The sequence below is a fragment of the Andrographis paniculata genome, unplaced genomic scaffold (assembly GCF_009805555.1).
Source record: "Andrographis paniculata isolate CXL003 unplaced genomic scaffold, ASM980555v1 Contig32END, whole genome shotgun sequence".
Classification (NCBI taxonomy): domain Eukaryota; kingdom Viridiplantae; phylum Streptophyta; class Magnoliopsida; order Lamiales; family Acanthaceae; genus Andrographis; species Andrographis paniculata.
In genome coordinates this window covers 3,077,171-3,091,192 of record NW_026137565.1, presented here as the reverse complement: position 1 = coordinate 3,091,192, position 14,022 = coordinate 3,077,171, and the positions used below count along the sequence as shown (strand labels likewise).

Below are 14,022 nucleotides of genomic sequence, written 5' to 3'. Positions count from 1 at the left end.
AGTAGAATTATATTATTATAATTCACTTATATAAAAATTATTAAAAAATAAAAATATTATTAAATTTTGACATTTTGATTTTAATAAAAATAATTCATTTAGGCCAATCTCACTCAATTCATTTATTTTTTTAAATTTTTCTCTAAATTTTAATTTCACACTCTATTATTTTTTTCTAAAAAATAATATTCTACATATATTTTTTATTTTTAAATAATTAAATAACATTTATTCAATTTTTAATTATTTACATATTAATTCCCTTTGTTTTTTCAATACATTTAAACTGTTTTACTTGAGACAATTTTTTAATAATAATAATAAATTATTTAATTTGAGGTGGGTTTCTTTTTATCGGTTTGGAAAAATAATTTGATTTAAATTTGCTATTAAAATAATGTTTAATAAAATATTTGGGTATTAAAAAAATACAGGCTTTGTTAACCAACTGTAATTTTTCAAAAATAATAATAAATCATAAAAATATTTTTTTATAAAAGTCAAAAAGTAAAAATAAAAAAAATTCAAATACTCGTTACAAAAAATCAGAATATTTGATTTAAAATAATATACTTTATATTTTTTTTTAAGCAATTCCTCATAATACACATTAAAAATCAATTTATTAAAGATACTGGATGAACAAATCCCAAAGTCCGAATAGTAAAAAATTGTGAGTTTTGATCAAAAGAAACATACAATTGATTATTTTTATGTGAAAAGAATAATGATTTAATAATAAATAAAATAAAAAGATTGAGATGAAATCACAAATATATTAACAGCCAAAAACAATAATACAATTAAATTAAAATATTATTTATTACAATCATCTTAATTAATGTAACACTCCCATAAATAATGTATTTGCAATGCCACGTGTATATTTGTCTCTTATCTAACTATTTCATTTGAAAAACTGTTGAAATCGAGCATCTTTGTCGATGACTCTTTCAACGGTAGAAAGGAGTGGATTTGTTTGGCTATAATTTTAATAATTTAGGTGGACGTGGATCCGATCTTCTGTTATATTTATTTAAAATTTTATTTATATTCCAATAATTTAGTAATTGTTGCTTTTCATATATGTTTGTATTTTATTTTATTTCTATATTGTAATGTTTATGTGCAATATTATATTATATAAGTTTTATATTGTATAATATTTATATATAATATACTTTGTCAATCCATTAAAATTAGCTACAAAGATTAAGAACATTAATATTTTACTGAAAAAATAATAGATAAAATTAGCCAAACTTAGGATTGAAATAAATTTAGGGTGTGTTTGTTTGGGGGTTTGGATTTTGGATTGGGATTTGAATAGTAAAAATTTTGAATTTGAATAGTTGTATGATGTGATATAAATAGGGTTTGATGTGATGTTTTGAATGTAAAATTGATTTTTAGTATAATATAAAAAATGAAAAATAGGTGTTTGATGTGATGTTTTTGGGGGGAAAAAAATTGGATAAATAGTAAAAATCCTCCAAAATCCTTCAAACAAACACACCGGATTACAAAAAAAAGTTTGAATAAATTTGAAGGACAAACGAAATATATATTATGTATAATAAACTACGATTGTATCGATGGTAAATATATATTAGGGGGTGTCAATTCGTGTTTTCAGGTCGTGTTCATGTCGAGTTAAGCAATGGAGTAACACAAAAACCGTCAATTCGAACCTGATCCGAACCCGAAACTTGACCAGAAATCTTAGACCCGAACACAACACGAATATTTCAGGTTGGGTTCAAATTTACCTGAATTAGTTTCAGGTCACCCAAAACCCGAACAAGCCTGATACGAACTCGATACGAAACAGACCCGAAAATTTTAAAAAAATAAATTAACCTAAAAAAAATCATTTTTTATTTTAGTTTTTATATTAAATTAAAATAATAATAATAAATAATTTCAAGTCAACCTGAAACACGAAACCCGACATAATTTTTTTATTTCAAGTTGACAGGTCAACCCAAAAAACGACCTGAACACAACACGAATTTTTTTTGTTTCGGGTTCGAGTCGATCCAATTTTTTGCAAACCCAAAATACCCAAATTCGAACCTGAAAAATTTTAGGTCAAACGGATTCGATTTTTCAGATCGGGGTTAATTTTGACACCCCTTATATATATATATCTCTTTATTTAAATGTGTGCTCAAATTTTTTGTTGTTTTTGTTTTTTCTTTATAGTCAAAAAATTATTAGTAATTTTTATGATAAGCCAAAATATATAAGATATACTCTTTTTGTCTCAATTCAAATAGACTAATTTTATTATTATTATTATTTATAATAGATTAAACAATGATACTCCCAATACAATACAATAATCATGTTACTATTTTTGTCCATCTCAAAATTCAAAATAATAGTCACATTTTCATAAATAATCATATCACTGTAAACTACCCTTACTTTTTATTATTATTACACAATTATCACTACTTTTTACACTAGTACACTCACAAAGGCAAAAAAGTCTTTTACTCATATTTTTTATCCACTATTAATATGATTTCAATATTCCTTAAATCCCGTCTAGAACATAATTTATACTATAATTTTGGAACGGAGGGAGTATTTATTTTGTATGTGTAATATATATTTGTAATATAAATGAAAATTAAAATATATTTTAATATTAGTATAAATTACTTTTATAAAAATAGAAAAAAAAAATTTTAAATAGATAGAAAAAAAATAATAAAAAAGTTTTTTTGAAATAAAGAAAAATGATATTGAATGAAAGGCATATAGCAATGGTAGGAGTTGGCGAATTGGTTGCCCAAAGAATCAAAAGTGGATGAGAACCTTCACACAGTTGGGTTCCTTGAGCAGCTCCAATGCCCTCTTTATGTCCCCCAACGCTACCCGATGCGTTATAAGCTTCTCCAAATTTTGAATTTCCTGCATCACAACACAGAGTCACAGAATAAGAACCTCAGATATTTTGTAAGATAAATAAATATACATATATATATATATTTTCTAGAAATAAAGAGTCAAAATGCATATATAGTACAGAAGAGCACAGTACGTACGTTGTTGATGCATTTGTGGATGATAAGGGGAAGGTCTGACTGAACCTTAACCCCACCAAACACTGCATACTTCATTGTCCTGCACCCCAGCAATGTGGCGAACTCGATCCCCACGCTCTTATCAGTCCCCGCTCCCAGCATCACCGTCATCCCTATTCCCTAGTTTACAATTTACAGTTCACAATCTACACACAACAATGGATCCTTATCAGACATTAATTGCATTTGCGTACCACTTTTGCAGCCTCGAGAGCTTGGTTCAGCAGATGAGGAATTCCAGTGCACTCAAAGCTGTAGTCCACGCCCATGCCCCCCGTCAGCTGTTTCACCCTTTCTGAGATGGACATTGACTTGATCATCTTGCCATCACTACCCTCGTCCCCGTCGTTAGGGTTTATGAAATCAGTCATTCCCATGGCTCCCCCCACCTTGCGCTTGCGTTCGTTTATGTCGATCCCTATTATTCGAGATGCGCCCTGGACTCGCGCCCCCTCCACCACCTACCCATACATTCATAGCCATAGGAACGAATTGAATCGAAGGATAAACAATTCAATTCAATTCAATTCGATTTGATTCGATTCCATATAAAAAGTTATACCGTACCCCGAGTCCGACAGCGCCAAGTCCCAAAACGGCGACGGTGGATCCATGGTGCACCTTGGCTTCCTTCCAGACGGCGCCGAAACCGGTGGTGAAACCGCAGGAAAGGAGACTGGCTTGAGGGAGGGGAATGGTGGGATCGACCTTGACCAAGTAGTTGGCGTCGACGACTGTGTACTCCGACCAGGTGGAGCAGCTGAGGAAGTGATGGAGGCGGATGCGGAGACCATCGGGAAGCTGCACCGACATTCGAGTGGTGGCGTCGGCCATGAGGCCGGTGAATGCCTGGAGGGGATACGTCTGGCATAGGTTCGTCTTCCCCGATCTACAATTTTCGCAGGCGTCGCCACACTCCCCTAGGTACGTCGGGATCACCAAATCTCCTGCTTCCAGCCGTACTACACCTTCTCCCACGCTCTCCACCACGCTGATCAATTAAGAACACCGATGAGTAATTTCATTCCCAACTGAAATGATAATGATCATATCGGTGAATTTAGAACAAATTCATTTACCCGACGCCTTCATGGCCGAGGACTCTGGGAAATACTGGCTGATGAGAGAAATTAAAATAGATTTAAGTAAGTGCCTTAACAATGAATCGATTAACGAAAGAAGATTAGGTAAATAGATAGCGACGAAGGTTGCTGAGATATTTTAAATATTTAAATTTAGATTTAGTATATTTATATTTAAGTCAATACATATATTAATATAAATTTATTAAATTTAAAACTAAATATCTAAAATATTTCGATAAAGATGAAGCATGTACGGTGGGGAACCCCCTCAAGCCGAGGACGTCGGTGTGGCAAATGCTAGAGAAGAGCATCTTTAGTCGGACCTCTCCGGAGCGGGGAGGCTCGACTTGTATCTCTTCCACCTTTGGATCTTGATTATCTCCCCACACAATGGCGGCTGCAGAACGATCTCGGATTGAGAATTAAATCAATCAATCAATTAATTAAAAGGTGAACAAAGCTAGATAGAACGAAAAAACATGTATGTATATGTATGTAGGTGGAGAAGATCACTGTGCTGATTTTTCAAATTGTAAAATATAGAAACAACACACGGTTTTATTAATAAAAATGTGTTGTTAATTCATAATTAAGTATTGAATGTGATGTCCAGCAGCACACAGTAAAATTCAACAGCACTATAGTCGCCACCGTATATAAGTATGCATATATGATTACAGTTACAGCACAGTAGAGTTCGGTACCGACCTCGGCAAGTGAGTGTAGGCGGCGGCGGGGCAGTGGTTCCGGTGGACATGGCGGACGCTAGCTAGCGTTGCTGTACGTATGGAACGATGTATTAGTGAATGTGTAAGCATTTATGTATGCATGCAAGGTTGCTGTCATGCCGTGTCGTGCCACCCGCGTGCGCCATTTACTTATTATTCTACTATTATAAAATATATGATTCGATGCCAATAATATGATCAAATTGAACATTTTTTTTTAGCTGTAACATCAAAGTCAAAGCACATGGCTAGAGCTAATACTGGAAAAATATATCTAATAGACGAAGGCGACAGAATCCCCGGCTGACCGAGTATACATCATATATTATATTACAACATATGATATGTATGATATACAAGTATATATTATTTAACTCAATCCGCCCCAAATGTGTTAAATATTGTATCCAAACATATCGTTTACCAAAAATTTTGATAATAATATTATATAATTTGATATATTTTTTTATATATATCGAAATAATTTTGATATTTGTATATAAGTATATACATATATTATATTAATTATTAGGAATAAAATAATATATTCGGATATGCGTAACAAACCATCCTATAGCTCTTTTACGTGTGTTAGTTAACAAAAGATATTATTCTTTCATAATATGGAATTGTCGTGGATTTAATTGTGGCAATTGGTTGTCGCGAAAGACTGCAACAGATTGCTGCAACCTTCAGCGACAATGTTGAATAAATTATTGCATCATTTCACAACAAAATATCAAATCAAAATTTCATATTGTTATAGTATTTTGCGACAAAACAACAGATCGTAATGTTTTAATGCTTGTCAACGATAGAAAAACAATAAATTTACATTACCAAAGTTGTAAATGAAAACAATAATAATAAATAAATAAAAAACAACTAAATTTGTGTGGAATGACATAATTGAAAAAGCTGACCCACTAAATTGAAAAACTTTTTAACATTTGGAACTTTCGAAAAAAATAAAAGAAATGATTGTTAGTATTTTATAAGAAAAAATCTGACTCTGTTTACAAAAATTAGAGAGAACACTTAAACGGTGGAGAAGTTGATGTAACTGTTAGATAATTAGACAATTGGATAGTATTCGAAAAACCACCCCCGAGCCTGTGTTGGAGCTTAGGGAAACTGAGTTCGAGCCGGTAGTCGCAGACTCAACGAAAACTCAGGGACAGTCTCCAAATACCGCTGAACATATTGGATTTGAGGTCATCCGCACTAGCCTCCAAAAACATACTCCTCCCGTTCCCCGAAAGATGTAGCCTTTTGTTAGGGACAAGGTATTTTAAGTATGGTAGGTTATTAAGTTATTAATAATAAGTTAAGATAATATTTTATTATCTTTTATATGTGTAGTGTTGTTGGTATGTTAAATATTTTTTTAGAATTATATCTCAATAAAATATAAAATATATGCAATATAGATATTATTTACTAGACAATAAAATTTTATATAATACAAATGAATAAAAAAATATATATATATTTATTTATTATTACCATAAATTAGTTTTATAAAAATGAAGAGTTTTAAAGGTAGATAAAAAATATTTATTAATTGAAGAGAAAAATATAAATAAAGGGGTTTTGAGTGGGTACGTAAGATGTTAGAAGTTTAATTAAATTGATTTATATTTATTAAGTATGTTTAAGATCATCTTTTGTGGGACGCATAAAAAAAGAAATGAGGTCATCTGTGACGGAACGGATGGAGTACTTTTTTAATTTAAGAAATAGTAATAAAATTATTTATTTTTAATAATTTTTCCCATAGTTCTTAATTTTTATTTTTAATTTCTTTTTATATGAAAACTAATAAATTTTATATAATTTTATTAATTTCTCCTTCAATATTCAATATTTTTTAATAAAAAATAATATAATTTATGTAGTTATGTTAATTTGTTTTAGTTTCAAATACATTATTTTTGTCAGACTTTTATGCTTTGTTTTTTTTTCTTTTTTTTTTTCTTCACCCGGTGCACCGAAAAAATAATAATAATAAAAGAAAGACATCAAATTGAAAAAAATGAATCCATATTTTGCCCCAATGTTTGAAGGCTCATTCCACCGTTGATAGATACATTCCAACTTACTCTAATTATACTTCCACCGTTCCACATAATTTGTCCCTATTTTCTATTTTCGTCTGTTCCACATAACTTTTCTTTCTAGTTTTGGAAATATAATTATGCACTTTAATCGCATTTTAAATTTTAAATTATATAATTTTCTTAATTTTAATTAAACTATTTACTTATCTTAATCTTAATCTATAATTATTTTTACTAAATAATAATTATTTTTATTAATACACTTTTTAATTACTTACTATTTATACTTTACCTAAACTCTTGTGTCTACGGTAATACACCCATATTGCATGGGAACGAGGGAGTATCATTTTTTTGTTGCTCCCACTGTATCTTCACTTTGGATAAAGAGGAGGAATTAACATTTACGATTTATTTCATGTGTGTCAAATGTCAATATTGACCAAACACTATTTAACTATAAATCACACCATTAATAAATTAAGTAATAACTCAACCCCTTTTCATTTACTTGATTTTATTTATTTTTTATTTTTTAAAAACTCCTTCAATTCCATATAATTTTTTCATAATTATTATTCTTGCTTATATAATTTTTAATTTTTTTAAAAAATAGATTATATGTTTTAATTATATTTTAAATTTCATAATTTATAATTTTATATTATTAATTAAATTATTTAGTTATTTTAATTTTAATTTATAATTATTTTTATTAACAATAGTTATTTTTACTACACTTATTAAATACTTACTAATTATACTACTTAAATTATCGTATTTATAATAATAGATCTAAATCATCTAGGACGGAGAAAGTAGAATATAAAAAATAGTTGAAATAAATAAAATCAAATTTAAAAATTGTCTGTCTAGTTTTGATTTTATATTAAAATTATTACTCCATCTTTTCCATATAAGAAGCAACATTTAGATTCTAATACAAGAATTTAGGTGGGTGAAATAAAGTGGATATTGAGTGATATGATGAGAAAAAAAAAATGTATATATATATTTTTTATTTGAGTAATGTGATGAAATAAAGTATATTAATTATTTTTTATTTTGAAAATATTGCAAAATACGTGAGAAAATAAAAAATATTACAAGTTAAGTGGAACGGAAAGAGTACAATTCAGTTGACATATTTTTAATAAAAATTAAAAAATAATATTATTTTTTCATAAAATACCATATTTTATTTAAATAAAAATTAAAATTAAATAAAAATTAAAACTCAATCGAAAATCAAACAAACCTTTTGCAAGAGTAAGATAATCTTAATAATTTTTTTAAAAGTAATTCTTTTTCCAAAGAAAAACGGTATTTATTTTTCTATTTTAAATAATATAAAAATAAATTGTTGTAATATATAACTATTGATTAGGAATAATATCATTTGACACTTCAAAATAAAACTTGCACATTTAACATAAAAAATATTTCGGAACATTTTGTAAAAGTAAGCTTTTAGTTCAGATCATTACATCTAAAAGTAAGCCCTTCCCCGTGAGGGATGGCTTTTGTCTGTCATGGATTCTCTCGTTATAAAAATAAAAAATAAAAAGAGAAGTAGATAATTTTTTACACTTTTGATGCGCTCTACAAGTCATACTATTGCAACAAATAAACTTGTTTGTCGTGTTATTTAATGTGATTTCTTTTGTCGAACCTAATTTACAGATTATTATATTCGATCGAAATTTATCTAAAACGTACCTAAATGATAGCGGCTGCGGATTCTTATATTATCAAAAAATAAAAAATAAAAATAAGAAGAGAAGCAGAGAATCTCACACTTTTGGTGCCCCATGCAAGTCACACTATTGCAACAAATAAAGAGATCATGTCATTATTTGTATTTATTTTGATTTCATATTTCTTCGGTGCCAAGATGAAAGTATTCTTTTTATTTTTTTATGTTCATTAAAAAATATTTATTTTTTATTATAATAAAAATAATTATATATTAATATCAAACCATTTTAAATTTTACATAAATTATAAAAATATCATTATATATACATAAAAACTATAGAGGACAAAAATGTCAAAATAACAGTACATACTTCCAAATATTGAAGTATTATTTTTTAATTTATGATAAAAATTCAAATGTATATTTTCATCTGGGAGAGGGAGTATATCTCCTTAATACTACTTATGTCTAGTCACGAAATATATAAATTTTTATTTTAATACAAAGTAATCATTTCAAATATGCTCTATTTTTTTTACAAATACTCGTATTTGTTATCATATCATTATTTTTTACACAAAAAGCAAATGCAAAATTTTCTTTACATTACTTTTAATTACTTGCTATCATTAATATACAATTATTTTTTAAACTCTGGGCCAAAAGTAAATATATACTCCCTCTATTTCCGTTGAATTGACGTATTTTATTAGTGACATTCAAGATAATGATATTTAATTATTTAATAATATTAAGTTATGATATTATTTTATTATTTTTTATACAATTAATAACATTGTTAGTTTTGATAAATTTAATATATATAATTTAAAAATACCATATATATTTAAATATTTTAAAAATTATATTACGATAAAAAATATAAGCAATAAGAAAATTATTTTTGTAGAGAATAAAATTTAATATAATAAAAATGAAAAAAACAATTTTTTTTTTTATAATTAACCTAAATTAATTATAATATGTCAAATTTTAAATGTAAATCAAAATATTTGTTTTTTAAGTAGAGTGACAAAAGTCAAAAAAAATTGAGTAAGATGTACGTAATGTATGATATTATATGTTATACTCATTTCGTCCCAATTTACAATACTCTTTTTATTATCTGTCCAATTTTAAAGTTTTTATTTTTTTATTTTAAAAAAAGTAATCACGTACTAATACAAAAATATCTTAACTTTTGTTTAAATTGCAAATATATTATTACATATACAATTACTTTATACATAAAACAAATGACAAAAATGTCAAAAACTCTTACATTTTTTCGCTAACTAATAAAATATGAAGTATTATTTTTTAATATAATAAAAAATTCTAAATGACCTGTTTGATTTGAAACGGATGAAGTATAGTTAATTAAGTTTATTTATATTTGTTAAGTATATTTTGATTTAGTAAATTTTATCCAAAATAAAAATATGTCAATTGTTATCTGAAAAACAAAAATGAAAAAAAAAAAAAAAACTATCAATTAAGATGAGACTAAAAAAATACTTTTTAATTGGATGGAAGAGGTATTATATATTTTACATTAATTAAATTTATTATTTTTTGGTATTTTAATCCGTTATTATTAGTTTTATTAAAAAAAAAAAAAAATTGATTGATATTCAACTAATATATTGCAACATATTTGAAACAATAAAGGCTGTTTCGCAACTAGAGTATCGTGACGTGACTGAACTTGATTGTATTGATGGTAAATATATTTTTTAGTTGTTTTTTCTTATATAGTAAAAAAAAAGTTACTCATTCTATCCAAAATAAAATTTTTTATTTTATCATTTGAATTCTTCCAAATCAAAACTTTTTATTTTTTAAGTTATTATTATTATTTATTATTATTTTTAATTTATTTTCTTTTCTTTTCCAGAAAATGTAGAAAGGAGTACTTCTTATAATAAACTGAATTATATATATATATATATATAATATAGACATGGCAAAACAAAAAAAAAAAAATACTATTCGAAAACTCGATGCTTACTCGACACAAAAAAATTATACTTAACCCAAAAAAAAAAAACCCCGAAAAACTTTTAGGCCATGCCCGAGTCTTTAGAGATTGGGCCGTGCTTGGCCCAACCCATTGTTTAGATTAAATAAATTTCTAAATAAATACTTTTATAAATATATTAAGTATGTCAAAAATAGAAAGGGTGTGTTTGTTTGGGGGATTGGATTGGATTTACACTATTCATCCAATTTTTTTCCCCAAAAAATATCAAATCAAACACTTATTTTTTATTTTTTATATTATATTAAAAATCAATTTTACATTCAAAATATCATATCATCACCTATTTATGTCATATCATACAATTATTCAAATTTAAAATTTTTACTATTCAAATCTTAACTCAAAATCTAATCTCTCAAAAATCCCAACGATTGAATTTGAATTTTATTAGTGGTAGGTCATGGGTTCAACTATCATAAATAATTTTATTAAATTATTTTAAAATATTTTTAAAAAATAACTTAAAAATAAAAAAATTACAATCCCAGCTGGCATGACCGATTTGAAGTGGACTGTGCTCGGGCTTGAGCTCCCAGGCCCGACCGTAAACTGGGCCAGGCCTGTTCCGGCACAAATTGAAAACGGACCAGGCCGGCCCGAAAATGCCCCCTATAATATAATATATACTTCTTCCTTTCATTTTTTATTGTCCTAAAATATATCTATAAGTTTTAATACGGTAGAGATTAAAAGTAATAAACGCCTTCTTTTCGGATGTGAACTCTTAGCTTATAAATGAATGATAAAAATGTAAAATTTGTGTTTAAAAAAAAAAATAGGATAATAGTTGTTGTACGTCCCAAATAGGAAAGTAGACATTAGTTTGTGGACGGAGGGATATATAAACATTTGAGCATAAATGAAAAGCTATATAGCAATGGTAGGAATTAGTTGCCGAAGGAATCAAAAGTTGATGATAACCTTCACACAATGGGGTTCCTTGAGCAGCTCGAATGCCCTCTTTATGCCCCCCAACGCTACTTGATGCGTTATAAGCTTGTCCAAATTTTGAATTTCCTGCATCACAAACAACACACACAGTCGCAGAATAATAATACAATATTAACGTGTGTCTAGCTCTATGTATTAGAATTAGAATTAGAATTAGAATTAGAATTGGAAATGCATATATAGTACGTTGTTGATGCATTTGTGGATGATAAGGGGAAGGTCTGACTGAACCTTAACCCCACCAAACACTGCATACTTCATTGTCCTGCACCCCAGCAATGTGGCGAACTCGATCCCCACGCTCTTATCAGTCCCCGCTCCCAGCATCACCGTCATCCCTATTCCCTAGTTTACAATTTACAGTTCACAATCTACACACAACAATGGATCCTTATCAGACATTAATTGCATTTGCGTACCACTTTTGCAGCCTCGAGAGCTTGGTTCAGCAGATGAGGAATTCCAGTGCACTCAAAGCTGTAGTCCACGCCCATGCCCCCCGTCAGCTGTTTCACCCTTTCTGAGATGGACATTGACTTGATCATCTTGCCATCACTACCCTCGTCCCCGTCGTTAGGGTTTATGAAATCAGTCATTCCCATGGCTCCCCCCACCTTGCGCTTGCTTTCGTTTATGTCGATCCCTATTATTCGAGATGCGCCCTGGACTCGCGCCCCCTCCACCACCTACCCATACATTCATAGCCATAGGAACGAATTGAATCGAAGGATAAACAATTCAATTCAATTCAATTCGATTTGATTCGATTCCATATAAAAAGTTATACCGTACCCCGAGTCCGACAGCGCCAAGTCCCAAAACGGCGACGGTGGATCCATGGTGCACCTTGGCTTCCTTCCAGACGGCGCCGAAACCGGTGGTGAAACCGCAGGAAAGGAGACTGGCTTGAGGGAGGGGAATGGTGGGATCGACCTTGACCAAGTAGTTGGCGTCGACGACTGTGTACTCCGACCAGGTGGAGCAGCTGAGGAAGTGATGGAGGCGGATGCGGAGACCATCGGGAAGCTGCACCGACATTCGAGTGGTGGCGTCGGCCATGAGGCCGGTGAATGCCTGGAGGGAATACGTCTGGCATAGGTTCGTCTTCCCGGATCTACAATTTTCGCAGGCGTCGCCACACTCCCCTAGGTATGTCGGGATCACCAAATCTCCTGCTTCCAGCCTCGCTACACCTTCTCCCACGCTCTCCACCACGCTGGTCAATTAAGAACACCGATGAGTGATTTCATTGTAATTGTAATTGTAATTGTAGTTGTAATTGTGCTCTACTCATTCCCAAGTCTCAACTGAAATGATCATATCGGTGAATTAGAACAAATTCATTTACCCGACGCCTTCATGGCCGAGGACTCTGGGAAACACTGGCTGATCCGAGAAATTAAAATAAATTTAAGTAAGTGCCCTAACAATTAATCGATTAAATGAAGGAAGATTAGGTAATTATATATGCACATAGAGATATAGAATGAGAATGAGGATGAAGAACGTACGGTGGGGAACCCCCTGCAGGCGAGGACGTCGGTGTGGCAAATGCTAGAGAAGAGCATCTTCAGTCGGACCTCTCCGGAGCGGGGAGGCTCGACTTGTATCTCTTGCACCTTTGGATCCTGATTTTCTCCCCACACAACGGCGGCTGTAGAACGATCGGATTGAGAATTGAATGAATCAATTAATTTATTAAAAGGTGAGCAGAGCTAGATAGAACGACGAAGAAGATATATGTATATGTATGTAGGTATGCATCTATGCATATATGAGTAGAGTACAGTTACCGACCTCGGCAAGTGAGTGTAGGCGGCGGCGGGGCAGTGGTACCGGTGGACATGGCGGACGCTAGCTACTCAATATCTTTCACTACAACTACAACTACAGCGCAGCTCAGCTGGATCGCTCGCGTTGCTGTTGCTGTTGCTGTTGCTGTACGAATGATGTATTAGTGAATGTGAGTGTGCGTATCGTATTTATGTATCCATGCAATGGTTGCTATCGTGCTGCTCGTGCGCCACCGCGTGCGCCACTTACTTCTTATTAATATACTACTCCCTCCGTCCATAATTATTATGTATCTGTTTGCTTTTTGGATAAAATTTTAAAAATATTAATATTATATTAGATACAGTAGGAATAAAATAAAAATAATTAAAATAACCTTATTAGTATTGTACGATATAAATCTAAAGATATTTGTGTAATATATTATAAGTTGTAAGAGTATTTGTAATGTTAGATAGATAGTAAAATTATTATAAAAAAATGGATATTTTGTTATGAGAAAGATTAAAATGAAAAAAATAAATAGTGTGTTATAGGATGGAAAGAGTATTATAAAATATGATTCG

At 30.1% G+C, this 14,022-nt stretch overlaps 1 protein-coding gene across 3 annotated transcripts; it reads right to left on the bottom strand.

Annotated features, from left to right (window-relative positions):
• Nucleotides 1-2,693: 2,693 nt before the first annotated feature.
• Nucleotides 2,694-13,626, bottom strand: LOC127247919 (CYP enzymes assisting alcohol dehydrogenase-like). Of its 3 annotated transcripts, none has more exons than XM_051270008.1 (7): nucleotides 4,889-4,960; nucleotides 4,435-4,577; nucleotides 4,175-4,212; nucleotides 3,663-4,086; nucleotides 3,290-3,556; nucleotides 3,057-3,215; nucleotides 2,694-2,922 (listed from the first exon to the last, which is right to left on the bottom strand). In XM_051270008.1, the coding sequence occupies exons 1-7, from the start codon at nucleotides 4,935-4,937 to the stop codon at nucleotides 2,809-2,811; spliced, it is 1,194 nt and encodes a 397-aa protein (XP_051125965.1). In that variant the 5' UTR covers nucleotides 4,938-4,960; the 3' UTR covers nucleotides 2,694-2,808. The 3 variants fall into 3 exon arrangements, with proteins under 3 accessions (XP_051125965.1, XP_051125966.1, XP_051125963.1); XM_051270009.1 differs by lacking the exons at nucleotides 3,057-3,215; nucleotides 3,290-3,556; nucleotides 3,663-4,086; ... (1 more) ...; nucleotides 4,435-4,577; nucleotides 4,889-4,960 and adding exons at nucleotides 11,849-12,007; nucleotides 12,082-12,348; nucleotides 12,455-12,878; ... (1 more) ...; nucleotides 13,174-13,316; nucleotides 13,460-13,626 and having other exon boundaries at nucleotides 2,731-2,922; XM_051270006.1 differs by lacking the exons at nucleotides 2,694-2,922; nucleotides 3,057-3,215; nucleotides 3,290-3,556; ... (2 more) ...; nucleotides 4,435-4,577; nucleotides 4,889-4,960 and adding exons at nucleotides 11,220-11,728; nucleotides 11,849-12,007; nucleotides 12,082-12,348; ... (2 more) ...; nucleotides 13,174-13,316; nucleotides 13,460-13,626.
• Between the last annotated feature and the right edge of the window lie 396 nt (nucleotides 13,627-14,022).